The 14,861-nt window shown below is 48.1% G+C and overlaps 1 protein-coding gene and 2 long non-coding RNA genes across 3 annotated transcripts in view; 2 read left to right on the forward strand and 1 right to left on the reverse strand.

Moving 5' to 3' along the window:
* The window catches only part of LOC310674006, a 190,579-nt gene that overhangs the window by 73,392 nt on the left and 102,326 nt on the right, over positions 1-14,861 (reverse strand). The gene's annotated exons all lie outside the window — the stretch shown is intronic.
* LOC310675132 lies at positions 3,220-3,579 on the forward strand. Its single transcript, XR_014509971.1, has 2 exons — positions 3,220-3,305; positions 3,499-3,579. It is a non-coding gene; the product is annotated as an uncharacterized lncRNA (long non-coding RNA).
* Positions 7,931-14,861, forward strand: part of LOC310673910 (L-gulonolactone oxidase-like) — a 47,823-nt gene continuing 40,892 nt past the window's right edge. The window contains exons 1-5 of the mRNA XM_083432730.1: positions 7,931-8,037; positions 9,181-9,282; positions 10,228-10,353; positions 11,467-11,561; positions 12,317-12,407. Coding sequence (XP_083288856.1) covers positions 8,035-8,037; positions 9,181-9,282; positions 10,228-10,353; positions 11,467-11,561; positions 12,317-12,407 — 417 coding nt within the window. The 5' untranslated portion in view covers positions 7,931-8,034. The remainder of the gene's footprint in view (positions 8,038-9,180; positions 9,283-10,227; positions 10,354-11,466; positions 11,562-12,316; positions 12,408-14,861) is intronic.

Below are 14,861 nucleotides of genomic sequence, written 5' to 3' on the forward strand. Positions count from 1 at the left end.
CTAATTGTCAAACGCATTCAAAACTCGCAGCCATCAGATCACTGACATCACTCTGCAGTCGCAATCAATTGGTTGCGATCGCAACTGCCTTCTCAAAATTCTCGTGCATTCTCATGCAAATTTGCATTTGCAGCCTGCGCCATGCATTATTCAGCTGCATAAATGCACCGCATTTGCATGCTCCCAACCTAAACCGATCGTGGCAGGCCTGTCTGCTGTACCTGTTTAGCAGACACAATGGCCTTACAGATGCTAAGCGCCATTCTTAGTTTCGCAGATTGATTCCTATTAGTCCAAGGTGATTGGTGGTGTCTCATCAATGAGGGCTAATGATAGAAGACAGGCTCCTGGTAGCTGGGATTCTATCCAGAAACTTTGGAATGAGACACCCAGCATAGTTTGGAGAAGTTCATACTGCTTCAGTGGGGTTAGTTGGGGAGACAGGGAGCAAAAGGTGATTAAAGTGGATCACAAGAGCTAAGAGTTTTCTAGTGAGAGTTGACTGGAAAGTAGATGGAGCCTTGGAAGATGCATAATATAATATAATATAATATAATATAATATAATATAATATAATATAATAATACAATACAATACAATATAGGTATAATCAAAGGAGGATTCCCTGGATGGCAAAATCCAGGTTTGGGGCAAGAACTCTTTGCTGAGAGCACCCCAGCAGAAATTTAAAATCACAAAATAGGCATCAAAGTAAAGCATGGAAATATAGTCTGTAAAACCTTTAAAATGCAGTCATACCTCATGTTACGTCTGCTTCATGTTACGTTCTTTCAGGTTACTTCCGGGTTTCGCCACTTGCGCATGCGCAGAAGCGGCGAATCACAACCCATGCGTGCGCAGACAGGCCGCTGCAGGTTGCGCTCTTTTCATGTTGCGAATGGGCCTCCGGAACGGACCCCGTTCGCAACCAGAGCTACCACTGTATCCCCTTCTAAGTTGCTTCCAAAGTTCCCCACTCTCCTTCTTACAAACTCTTCAAAGGTCAGGTTCATGTGCTTTTCCATACAGCAGTCAGAAAACACAGGCCGTAAAACTTAGGTTCCAAAGTGGTGAGTGTTTCTAAATCATTTGTATAGGACAGCTTACTCTATGACCTTAACCCCTTTCATGCATTAATGAGACTTAACCATGTTGGTTATATGAGGCTGCTTATCCCACGGCTTCTGAACCCCAGTTGCTGGAAACCCCAGGAGTGGAAGAGGACGCTTGAGCTCAAATCATGCTTGAGAGCTTCCCATTGAGGCATCTGGTTGGCCACTGTGAGAACAGGATGCTGGACTAGATGGGCTGTTGCCCTGGTCCAGCAGGCTCTTCTTATGTTCCTATGCTTGTTAAGCCACTTGTAGCCCTTTTGCATTTCCCAGTAAGCCTCTTATAAGCACTGATGTACGGAAATGAGAGCTGGACCATAAAGAAGGCTGATTGCCGAAGAATTGATGCTTTTGAATTCTGGTGCTGGAAGAGACTCTTGAGAGTTCCATGGACTGCAAGAAGATCCAACCTCTCCATGCTTAAGCCCTGAGTGCTCATTGGAAGGACAGATCCTGAAGCTGAGGCTCCAACACTTTGGCCACCTCATGAGAAGAGAAGACTCCCTGGAAAAGACCCTGATGTTGGGAAAGATGGAGGGCACAAGGAGAAGGGGACGACGGAGGACGAGATGGTGGGACAGTGTTCTCGAAGCTACAAGCATGAGTTTGACCAAACTGCGGGAGGCAGTGGAAGACAGGAGAGCCTGGCGTGCTCTGGTCCAGGGGGTCACGAAGAGTCGGACATGACTAAATGACTAAACAACAACAAAAGTCATTGCGGGGCAGAGTCTTGTTCTGCCTAAGGAGGACTGCCAGTGTTAACGGAGAAATCTGAGGGCTCCCTTGGACAAAAACAAAGACACTAACCAGGATAACTTGGAGCAAAACAGCAGCCTGTAGGCTTGGCCGTTATTGAACTGTTGCAACAGGGTGCTCCCCTCACTTGCAGGGGAGAGGAAGGACCCAAAAAAATGGTGTGCAAGACCTTATAAAGACTTTTGAAATTGCCACCCTGTAGATCAAGATTATGCAAAAGCCTTTGACTGTGTCGACCACAGCAAACTATGGCAAGTTCTTAAAGAAATGGGAGTGCCTGATCACCTCATCTGTCTCCTGAGAAATCTCTATGTGGGACAAGAAGCTACAGTTAGAACTGGATATGGAACAACTGATTGGTTCAAAATTGGGAAAGGAGTACGACAAGGCTGTATATTGTCTCCCTGGTTATTAAACTTATATGCAGAATTCATCATGCGAAAGGCTGGACTGGATGAATCCCAAACCGGAATTAAGATTGCCGGAAGAAATATCAACAACCTCAGATATGCAGATGACACAACCTTGATGGCAGAAAGTGAGGAGGAATTAAAGAATCTTTTAATGAGGGTGAAAGAAGAGAGCGCAAAATATGGTCTGAAGCTCAACATCAAAAAAACGAAGATCATGGCCACTGGTCCCATCACCTCCTGGCAAATAGAAGGGGAAGAAATGGAGGCAGTGAGAGATTTTACTTTCTTGGGCTCCATTACCACTGCAGATGGTGACAGCAGTCACGAAATTAAAAGACGCCTGCTCCTTGGGAGAAAGGCGAGTATCTTAAAAAGCAGAGACATCACCTTGCCAACAAAGGTCCGTATAGTTAAAGCTATGGTTTTCCCAGCAGTGATGTATGGAAGTGAGAGCTGGACCATAGAGAAGGCTGATCGCCGAAGAATGGATGCTTTTGAATTCTGGTGCTGGAGGAGACTCTTGAGAGTCCCATGGACTGCAAGAAGATCAAACTGATCCATTCTGAAGGAAATCAGCCCTGAGTGCTCACTGGAAGGACAGATCCTGAAGCTGAGGCTCCAATACTTTGGCCACCTCATGAGAAGAGAAGACTCCCTGGAAAAGACCCTGATGTTGGGAAAGATGGAGGGCACAAGGAGAAGGGGACGACAGAGGACGAGATGGTGCGACAGTGTTCTCAAAGCTATGAACATGAGTTTGACCAAACTGCGGGAGGCAGTGGAAGACAGAAGTGCCTGGCGTGCTCTGGTCCATGGGGTCACGAAGAGTCGGACACGACTAAACGACTAAACAACAACAGATCAAGACCACCCCCCAGAAACATCATACATACATCACAGAAGGGGTGTAACCTAAGACCACCCCTCAGGTACATACATCACAGAAAGGGGTTGAGGGAGGAGTTGTGGTGGTAACCTGAGTGTCCTGTCACCTGGCTGGTTCCCCCTTTCCCCTTCCCCATGAGTACTTTCCAGGTGACAAAGGAGAGTTTGCAGTTTTCTGCCCCCAGAGGGAAGAGCTGATTATTGTCCTTTGTTCCAGCTGAATCCACTCCCATATGCAAGTTCTTTGTGATCTTGATGGTCTTCTGTCTAGGACCATCAGGGTTGGCATAGCAACTGGGCAGGGCTCCTGTGTATGTGCTGGTATGCTCAAGGATCATGGCTGCCCTGTATCAAACCTTCCCCATTTTGTAGTCCTTCCTTCATGGAGTAAAATAAAAGTGGAACAGTGCAAATCCGATGTATGGTTGATTTTCTATGAATTTATAACAGAAGCATAGTGTATGTAGTGTGTGAGTGTGAGTGTGTGTGAAGTTTGTACAAACTGAATGATGGGGGGGGGGGGGTTCCTGCTACACCAGTGAGCTGTGTGCATAAAACAGAGGGCCACGCACACATACGGAGCTACAAAATTAATCATCACAAAGTCTGCTCTGTAGCTAGATTAGCCTTCTCTTCTCCAAAGTCTCCTGAGCACTATATTTTGATGACTAGCAGTAAATTCTTTTAAAGGGAAAATACTTAAATGTGCCCAGAAGCGTTTTAGGGGAATTTATGGGGACTCTGAACCAATCCAGGCAATGGTTAACTTATTGGCTGCCACATGTTAACCATTCTGTGATTAACAGGACAATTATCTTAGCTGAACTTTGGCCTGCAGCTTGAGAAAGGGGACAAAATGCATTTTCCCGACTGCTTCTTAAGAGTCTGGGATTTAAGATTTGGGGAGGGGATGCCTGCCCCACCTATGCAGACTCTACTACAGTGGTACCTCGGGTTACATACACTTCAGGTTACATACGCTTCAGGTTACAAACTCCACTAACCCAGAAATAGTACCTAGGGTTAAGAACTTTGCTTTAGGATGAGAACAGAAATCATGCTCCGGCGGCGTGGCAGCAGCAGGAGGCCCCATTAGCTAAAGTGGTGCTTCAGGTTAAGAACAGCTTCAGGTTACGAACGGACCTCTGGAACAAATTAAGTACTTAACCCGAGGTACCACTGTATTTATTTATTTGAAGTACCATTGTGGTGCTATTCGCCCAGGTCCCATGGTGGTTTGCACCAGCTAGTAAAGGTAAAGGGACCCCTGACCATTAGGTCCAGTCGTGGCCGACTCTGGGGTTGCGGCGCTCATCTTGCTTTACTGGCCGAGGGAGCCGGGGTACAGCTTCCAGGTCATGTGGCCAGCATGACGAAGCCACTTCTGGTGAACCAGAGCAGCGCACGGAAACTCTGTTTACCTTCCCACCGGAGCAGTACCTATTTATCTACTTGCACTTTGACGTGCTTTCGAACTGCTAGGTTGGCAGGAGCAGGGACCGAGCAACAGGAGCTTACCCAGTTGCGGGGATTCGAACCGCCGACCTTCTGATCGGCAAGTCCTAGGCTCTGTGGTTTAACCCACAGCGCCACCTGCATCCCATTGCACCAATTAGAACAGCAATAAAAGCAATAGTAAGGGGGGGGGCAAATATACAAAGAACAAGGCTGCAAAGAAGCCAACAGAAACTTCTCTTCAGAAGTGTTTGAATGTTAGGAATGAAGCACCTATAGAAAAATGTCTGCTCCCTCAGGCTAATGGGGAAAGGGTGTGGCTCTGGGGAGATAATTTGCCTTGCACTCAGAAGGTCCCAGGTCCAAACCTCAACATCACCAGTTAGGGCTTGAAAAAGTCTCCCTGCTTGAACCTTTTTCCTCTGGTCCTGTCCACTGCTAGCAAGCTGTCCTTGGAAAGTTGTTTATTTTAAAAAATTGTACAAGGCTTGATTGCAAAATAAAATGAAACTCTCAAAGCAGTTTACAAAGAAAGAAGAAAAAGATGATAAGGTGGTCACTAAAACAATTAACAGTAATTGTTAGGGGGGAAGCAACAAACAGATAATAATAATAATAATAATAATAATAATAATAATAATAATAATAATTTATACCTCACCCATCTGGATGGGCTTCCTCAGCCACTCTGGGCGGCTTCCAACACAATATTAAAATACAATAATCTATTAAACATTAAAAGCTTCCCTAAACAGGCCTGCCTTCAGGTGTCTTCTAAAAGTCTGGTAGTTGTTGTTCTCTTTGACATCTGGTGGGAGGGCGCTCCACAGGGCGGGTGCCACTACCGAGAAGGCCCTCTGCCTGGTTCCCTGTAACTTGGCTTCTCGCAGCGAGGGAACCGCCAGAAGGCCCTCGGCGCTGGACCTCAATGTCCGGGTAGAACAATGGGGTAGAGATGCTCCTTCAGATATACTGGACCAATGCCGTTTAGGGCTTTCAAGGTCAGCACCAACACTTTGATTTGTGCTTGGAAACCTACTGGGAGCCAATGCAGATCTCTCAGGACCGGTGTTATGTGGTCTCAGGGGCCGCTCCCAGTCACCAGTCTAGCTGCCACATTCTGGATTAATTGCAGTTTCCCGGTCACCTTCAGAGGTAGCCCCACATAGAGCGCATTGCAGTAGTCCAAGCGGGAGATAACTAGAGCATGCACCACTCTGGCGAGACAGTCTCCGGGCAGGGAGGGTCTCAGCCTATGTACCAGATGGAGCTTAAATTATGGAGATTAAAACACTCACCCACATTCTACATATCTGGATAGGCAGGGAGTTCCGCAGTGCAGGTGCTGCCGCAGAATGTGGAATTATGTGGTACTTTTTAACAGTGCCCCTTCCATAGATGGCCAAGTGGGTATGTAACGGGTAAGGCGATCTCGCGGTTAACCAGAATGCTGCTCTCTGGATTTAGAAAGCTTGCTGTCCTTCCTAGAACGCTACCCAGGCTCGTTTGTTCTGCTCACCCGACTTTCAGCCAAGGAGGTGTGTCAGCAGGAAACAGATGAAGAGGGGAAAGGGATGGAGTCGCACTTTGAGGAGGTTCGGAAAGCAGATTCTCGTGGAGAATCCGAGCTGTGATGCTCACCTCAAGGACATCGGAAGGAAGATCTCCAGCTCAGCAGATGGGAGAGAGAGATACGGGGACAGTCTTTGGTGCAGAAGAGGACTGTGCTGACCCTTTCATTCCAGAGACAACATATCTGTTCTTGGCAAAAGCCCCACAGTGGGTGCCCAGAAACTATCTGGGCATCATTCCGGAAGATGCCTCCTTCACTGGAGATGCTGGTTCTGGAACCAGTGGGCTCTGCCAACTTTTGATTTCACAAATGCCAACAATCTGGTATTTTTAAGTTGAACCTGGCAAGGACTTTGCTATAGAATCATAGAACTGTAAAGTTGCAAAGGGCTCCAAGGGTCATCTAGTCCAACCCCCTGCAATGCAGAAATCTCAACTAAAGCATCCATCCTCTGCTTAAAAACCTCCAATGAAGGAGAGTCCACCACCTCCCGAGGGAGTCTGTTTCAGCATCAAAGGGCTCTTCCTGATGTTCAGTTGAAATCTCCTTTATTGTTACTTAAAGCCATGGGTTCGAGTCCTACCCTCCGGAGCAGGAGAAAACAAGCTTGCTCCATCTTCCCTGTGACAGCCCTTGAGATATTTAAAGATGGCTCTCCTATCTCCTCTCAGTCTCCTCTTTTTCCAGGCTAAACATACCCAGCTCCTTCAACCATTCCTCATCAGGCTTGGTTTCCAGACCTTTGGTCATCTCAGTTGCGCTCTTCTGCACATCTTCCAGCTTGCCAACACCCTTCTTAAATTGTGGCGCCCAGAATTGGACACAGTTAACTTTCTCCGTGCCGTGTATAATTTTCTAAACCCCTACCATCTTGCCGCTCACTCATATCATCCTATCTCCTCTCAGTCTCCTCTTTTCCAGGCTAAACATACCCAGCTCCTTCAACCATTCCTCATCAGGCTTGGTTTCTAGACCCCTCGTCGTCTACGTTGCCCTCCTCTGTGCATTCTCCAGCTTGTCACTATCCTTCTTAAATTGTGGTGCCCGGACACTGGATTCCAGGTGTGGTCTGACCAAGAATAGGGTGGGACTATTACTTCCCTTAGGGACGCGGGTGGTGCTGTGGGTTAAACCACACAGCCTAGGACTTGCCGATCAGAAGGTCAGCGGTTCGAATCCCTGCGAAGGGGTGAGTTTCCGTTGCTCGGTCCCTGCTCCTGCCAACCTAGCAGTTCGAAAGCACATCAAAGTGCAAGTAGATTAATAGGTACCACTCTGGCGGGAAGGTAAACGGCGTTTCACCAGAAGTGTTCACCAGATGTGGCTTAGTCATGCTGGCCACATGACCCGGAAGCTGTACGCCGGCTAAATTGGTCAATAAAGCGATATGAGTGTCGCAACCCCAGAGTCGGTCACGACTGGACCAAACGATCAGGGGTCCCTTTACCTTTGTGACTTCCCTTGATCAATGGCAGAACCTACCCCAGACCCAGTTTAGAAACCCCCTTGTTTTGGGGCCCTTCCCCCATACATGTCAAGTTTCCTCTGCTTTCAAGGCCTCATCCTTCCTTCAGCACCAATTGCCACCATCATCATCAAAGTTTGCTTTAAAGAATCTCTACCTGCTGTCTGTCAACTATCTCAAATTAACCACAAGTCAGCCTTGCAGAGGTTACTCATTAACCCTTTTTTTCCTGGAAAGTGGCCCTCCTTGCCTCCTCCCAATTCCGGCAGCTGTTCTTCTGAGATCTGCTGTAGACCTCACCCACCTTGTTTCGGAGGAAGACCCTCAGTCTCCTGCTAAGCTTTCCTTTGGATATTCAAAGAAGCCACAAACACAATGGTAAGAAAACTCTCTTTTTAAATATATATATATATATATATCCTGGAATGGATCTTGTTCTTCATTTTGAAGCTGGTGGGTGAAGAGGGAGAACCAGGCACAGTGACTTAAAAGGCCATCCGTGCACTAAAAATTAGTTTTTGTTACTATTGACTATCGATTTGTGATTAGGGACCACTCCCACTATTGAAACTTACATTGGTCTGAGTTCTTGGTGTGCTTTTTTCTTGGTACATTTAATAACAAGTACTCCAACTTATCTTACATATCCAACATGCAACATAAAAACAGATTCCAGAGACTCTCCTGGACTTCCCTCCTCCCTTTGTGGGTCCTATTGTGAATCATTTCCTCCTGTGTCTTTTGTGATAATCCAAATCTTTTACCTCTCCATTATGTCCAAAATTCACATTAAACTACAAAGTGATATTCCAATCCAACTAACGATTTCAGCTGTTTACAATGGTTTTTAAGATAAGTTGTAAAATTTTGGTCTTCCTGGCTTCTGATTATTCCGGTCTCCTATCAGTAGGAGAAAATAAGAGAGGCCAACCAGAGAATATTGAGAAGCAAAGCAGCTAGTAAGCCTGATCTTTATTAAACTGTTGCAACAGGGTCCTCAATCACCAAATGCAAGAGGAAAGAGGAACCCAGAACCATGGTGTGCAAGCCCTTATATATACTTTTAAAACTGCCCACCCTGTAGCCCAAGACCACCCCCCCAAAACATCATACTTACATCACAGGAGGCGGTAGTCTACAGCAGAAATCCTGCCTGCCAGGGTACCTGATAGTGGTCACTGATTGCATTACCTGGGCAGCCTGGTCATTCTTTTTTGATGGTTCATACTTTAGTTCCTGAGTCCAGGTCACAGGCTCACCCTATTCATACACAAATACGCCCTAAAGACAGGTAAGCAAAAGACGATGGAGAGGCTTTTCCCATTTCCTCCCTCCTTGCAGAGAAACATTTGAGGTCACTTTGGGAGAGTCAAAATGGTTTCAAGATTGTTCTCCTGTACTATTTCAGGTTTATATACTTATGTATGTGTTTGCCTTGTAAATTTATGAACATTTAGTTTAAATCTTTGAGACCTTAAATTCTGATAACAATGGTATTTGTTTTGTGTCTCTGGGCGTTAGGTCCATGGCCAAGGCGGCGTCAGATTCCAGAACTGGGCGAAGACTTATGGCTCCTCCCCGGAGATGTATTTTCAGCCAACTACGGTGGATGAGATCAAGGAGGTAAGTGGAGGGAGGTTCCAGTCGGTGTGACTTTCCCAACTTTCCCTAGATAGCAGGTGTAGGGCAGCAAACAGACAGACAAACAAAGCTCACCCTTCTAGTCTTCCATCTTTATGGTCTTGGAAGACCAGGAGAAGGATGCCGTAGCCACAAGCTCAGTGGGGAGCCAGGGTCAGCAAGGGTTAAAATCACATGGGAAAAGTCAACAACATATCTCTGAGATATGACTCCAAAAGGATAGAGCAAGTAAAAAAAGAACAATGATTTCGGCCAAGGCCTTTGTCAGCGGCCTTTGTTTTTCCCTACAATTTACCCAACGTGAGCACCAGAAAACCATGCACAATTGAAATCTCATCTGAATAATCTCCATTAGTTCAATCGGCGTGACATCAAGGATGCCGATTGGCTGGCCAGGGGATGACGCGGCCGGGGATTCTTTCAAGCACGCGGAGGCTGAGGCCAGCCCCCACGCACGTGGAGGGGGCGTGAAGCCCACAACCCCACCTCCTCTCCAACTCAGAAGTGGCTTTGCCAGTGGGGGCTGGTACATCAGAAAGTGGGAGGCCCATGGTGGGTGGTGCCAACTCATTCAAGGCTGGTCCCCATCCTCCTGCTACCCGTTCAATTCTACATCTATGTATGCTGGCTGGACCTGTGGGAGTTGTAGAAAGATCTGTAGGGCGCCAAGTGACGGATGAGCCTTCAGAGATCATGGAGGGGATGGGAAGTGGAAGGGGGGTGGAATATCAGTGCACCGCAAGGCCTCAGGGTATGGATGTGGAATCTGTGACCCTCAAGACTCCAACTCCCATCATCCCCGACCATTGGCCATTCTGGCTGGGGCTGTTGAGAGTTGGAATCCAGCAACATTCAGAGGACCACGGCTTCCACTTCCTTGAGCTCGGAGGTCACCTCTGTACCAATGTCTGGTCGCCCTCTCTGCAGATCTTGGATCTGGCCAGGCAGAAGAGTAAGAAGGTGAAAGTGGTCGGAGGTGGACATTCCCCCTCGGACATTGCCTGCACGGATGACTACATGATCGAGATGGGAAGGATGAACAAGGTGCTCAAGGTAAGAGAGCAAGATTCTCCCTTTCTGGGTCCTTCTCATGGCCCACCTAGCTCAGATTCCACCTCACACCACCTGGCCAGAGAGATGACCTGGAGCAGAGCTTGTCCATGGGGGGACCTCCAGAATGTATCAGGAGGATGAAATTAAATAAGACAAACCTTGAATCGCAATTGTATGCAATTTGGGTTATAAACAGCAACATTGGGTGAGCAGGAAGCCACTATGTCAGGAGTGCGTGCAGGAGCCGGGCCCTGTGACCAGTAGGGCTTCGCAGGACTGGGGCCTTCTTAAGTTTGTTCTGGGGAGGCAAGGCACGGCTGCACAGGTGAGGCCGCTTGGTAACTCACTGCACCTGGTGGCAAAAGCCAGGAAGGGATATAAGGTCAGCATTTCCCTTTGGCTCTTTGCCACAGCAACACGTTCCCCTGCCTTGCTGCGTTTGGCTTCTTGACTCCTTGCTTCTTAATCCTTGGACCCCCGACTTCGTAACTCCTTGATTCTCAGACCCTTGGCTTCCTGACTCCTGGCTTCTAGACTCCCGTTCCTGCTCCCATCCTGCCATCTTGTCCCCAGTCCTGACGTCCCCAGCTGGGACTTCGATCGCCTGTGAACCCAACCGTGACACACTATTTTTGTTGAATAGGGATATAATTGTCAAGTAACAAATGTAACTTCCTATATGGTAAAAAGAATAAAATATTATTATATATAGGTAAAGGTAAAGGGACCCCTGACCATTAGCTCCAGTCATGACCGACTCTGGGGTTGCTGTGCTCATCTCACTTTACTGGCTGAGGGAGCCGGCGTACAGCTTCCGGGTCATGTGGCCACCAGGACTAAGCCGCTTCTGGCGAACCAGAGCAGCGCACGGAAACGCCGTTTACCTTCCCGCCAGAGCGGTACCTCTTTATGTACTTGCACTTTGACATGCTTTCAAACTGCTAGGTTGGCAGGAGCAGGGACTGAGCAACGGGAGCTCACCCCATCGCGGGGATTCAAACCGCCGACCTTCTGATCGGCAAGCCCTAGGCTCTGTGGTTTAACCCACAGCGCCTCCCAAGTCCCATTATTATATATAGATACAGATAAAAGAGCCGATCTTATCACTTGCAGGTGGACAAAGAGAAGAAGCAAGTGACAGCAGAGGCCGGCATCCTTCTCTCTGATCTGAACACCGAGTTGAGCAAACATGGCTTAGCTTTGCCTATGTAAGTAAGACAACTTTGCACGTGCTGAAATGCCACCAATATCGGCGCTTGGGGGGCACCGGGTTGGCAAAGGCCTCTGTGAGTCAAAGGCCCCAGCTGGGATCTTTCACCCCCGGCGCCCTCTCTTTAGCCGAGACGGCACTCAGAAGCCTTTGTGGCAAATGAGTTCTTTTGAGGAGTGACCTGCGGGCTCGCAGCATCGCATGCAAATTTGCTCAGATGCCCTGACATCGGGGCCAAAGGAGCCTTTTAATCACAGAAGGGCTTAATAAGATTGACTCCTCTTCTTTTGTCCTTCCATCTGCAGAATAATTGCAGGCTCTCTGCAATTCAGGACTGTTGTTCTGCTGGAGTTTGGGTGAAACTATTAGTGGAAGGAAAGGTTCGCGTTGGAGGGGAAATGTTGAAAAGACAGGTTTGCCCGCTAATTTGGGGCAGGCTGGAGTGCTATTTCAGTTGCACCAAGCTGCACACATCTCAAAGGAATATCTGTATTTTCATAAATGCAGATCAACAGCCAAGGCTCCTTCCTATTTCAATGCGCTTGTTCTGCGGCTTGATGTGCCGTGACATGCGTGTCTCATTTCATTTTGGCGTGTTCGGGATCCGGAGCAGGTGGCAATTAATTACCTTTTGTGCCAAACGTCACGTTCGTTAATATCATTGTCTCAGCAGCCGCCTTGGGGAATTAACAATAGAGAAAGCCTCTGCCTTCTTGCCTACAGCTCACATTCCCCCCTTTTCCCCACCTTCAGTCTAGGAGCTGTTTCGGATGTGACAGCCGCCGGCGTCGTTGGCACCGGAACCCACAACACGGGGCTCAGGCACGGCATTTTGGCGACACAGGTAAGAACCACACGGGCTGTAGCCAGAGGAGTCCAGGTGACTGGCAAGTGAGCAGGTCACACGGCAACTTGTCAGGTAGCATAAAACTGATGGTGCAGCTGAGCAGGACTTGAAGAGTAAAAGCTTTGTCCTAATATTCACCAGGGGACACGGGTGCTGCTGTGGTCTAAACCACAGAGCCTGGGGCTTGCTGATCAGAAGGTTCGCAGTTCGAATCCCCGTGACGGGGTGAGCTCCCGTTGCTCGGTCCCTGCTCCTGCCCACCTAGCAGTTCGAAAGCACGTCAAAGTGCAAGTAGATCAATAGGTACCACTTCGGCGGGAAGGTAAACGGTGTTTCCATGCGCTGCTCTGGTTCGCCAGAAGTGGCTTAGCCATGCTGGCCAGATCAGCCGGAAGCTGTACGCCAGCTCCCTCGGCCAGTAAAGCGAGATGAGCTCCGCAACCCCAGAGTCGCCTGCGACTGGACCTAACGCTCAGGGGTCCCTTTACCCTTTACCCTTTACCTTTAAAATTCTCCAAAAAAGAGAGCTTATAAGGAGAGCCTGCTGGATCAGCCCCAAAAGTCCACATATCCTAAGACATATCTCAGTAAAAGGTAAAGGAGCCCTGGACGGTTAAGCCCAGTCAAACTATGGGGTTGTGGTGCTCATCTCGCTTTCAAGCCGAGGGAGCCAGCGTTTGTCCACAGACAGCTTTCCGGGTCATGTGTCCAGCATGACTAAAATGCTTCTGGCGCAACGGGACACAGTGACGGAAACCAGAGCGCATGGAAACACCGTTTACCTTCCCGCTGCAGCGGTACCTATTTATCTACTTGTGCTGGTGTGCTTTCGAACTGCTAGGTTGGCAGGAGCTGGGACAGAGCAATGGGAGCTGACCTCCGTTCCGGAGGCCCATTCGCAACCTGAAAAGTACGCAACCCGCGTCTCTGCGTCTGTGCATGCGCAGGTCGTGATTCGCCACTTCTGCGCATGCGCATGATGTCATTTTGCGCGTCTGCGCATGTGTGAGCGACGAAACCTGGAAGTAACCCTTTCCGGTACTTCCAGGTCGCTGCGGGACACAACCTGAAAACCCACAACGTGAAGCAAATATAACATGAGATATGACTGTACATATATACCTAGGTATTACTTAAATGTAATTTCAGTAACCTCGGGTTACAGATGCTTCAGGTTACAGACGCTTCAGGTTACAGACTCTGCTAACCCAGAAATAGTGCTTCAGGTCAAGAACTTTGCTTCAGGATGAGAACAGAAATCGTGCTCCGGCTGTGCAGCGGCAGCAGGAGGCCCCATTAGCTAAAGTGGTGCTTCAGGTTAAGAACAGTTTCAGGTTAAGAAGGGACCTCCAGAACGAATTAAGTTCTTAACCCGAGGTACCACTGTACCTACTGTTTCACTAAAGGACTTTCAAATTTCTGCAAGTCGCCTTTACCAAAGATGCGCCGCACTAGCTGCGGTGCTTGTCATTCACAACGGCGGCGCTTGGCAAACTTGGGGGCTCTGAGCGGATCTTTGCACCCTGGCGGTGCATATGCTAAAGACTCCCCTGGTTAGAAGGGACCCCTGCAATGTAGGAATTTTTTTGCCCAACGTAGGACTTGAACCCGCGACCCAGAGATCGAGTCTCATGCTCTACCGAGTGGGCCATCCTAGTGACTAGATGGGCCATTGGTCTCGTCCACCAGGCTATTCTTTCGTTCTTACTTCCATTTCTCTGATCTGAATCTTCCGACTTTCAGTTGTCCACGAGAACTTGTATTATGAGAGAGAGAGAAACTTTCCTCTATCTACTTCCTCTCAAGTCGCCTTTAACTTCCCTTTTCTTTAAACTGAAAAGTCCCAAACCTCGCAATATTTCCTCGTATGGGAGTCACTTCTAGTTTAGGAAAACATTTTCCTAAACAGATTTGTCCCGTGGGCAGATGTATCCTTCTAGCTTTAATAATAAAACATAGGAGGGGGATTGCTATAAGATCAATGATGTGAGAACAGGAATGGAACCAAACCAGATGGCAATTTGACAGGCGGTGAGATCATTAGAAGTTTCCCCCTAGATTTAAGGTGGCAGGAAAAGCCGAGGAAAATTGGGCATTTTAAAAATCGTTTGTCTTGCTCCAAGCACCCACAGCGAAATGCTTCCTCAGGATATGCAGAGGGAGCCCCATATTTCACACAGCAGCAGTCAGGGCTCCCCAGAAATGAAGGAAGGTGAGCAGCAAAGGTACAGGGTGATGAAGACTCACCTGAGGGCACCTGGGCACCCAACTGCTTACGTTCAGAAATGATGGGAGTTTGTAAGGTCCCCTGAGCACCGAGACAGAAAGGAAGCCTGCAAAAGAGATGATTATTAATTCAAAGAATGCAATTATTTATAGCCCACTGTTTAGCCAAGACCAGCCCCCAAAGCAGATTACAATTAAGCTGCAATAACAAAGGTGCAATAACTT

The sequence above is a fragment of the Podarcis tiliguerta genome (assembly GCF_965153285.1).
Source record: "Podarcis tiliguerta genome assembly, chromosome: 3".
NCBI classification, from domain to species: Eukaryota; Metazoa; Chordata; class Lepidosauria; order Squamata; family Lacertidae; genus Podarcis; species Podarcis tiliguerta.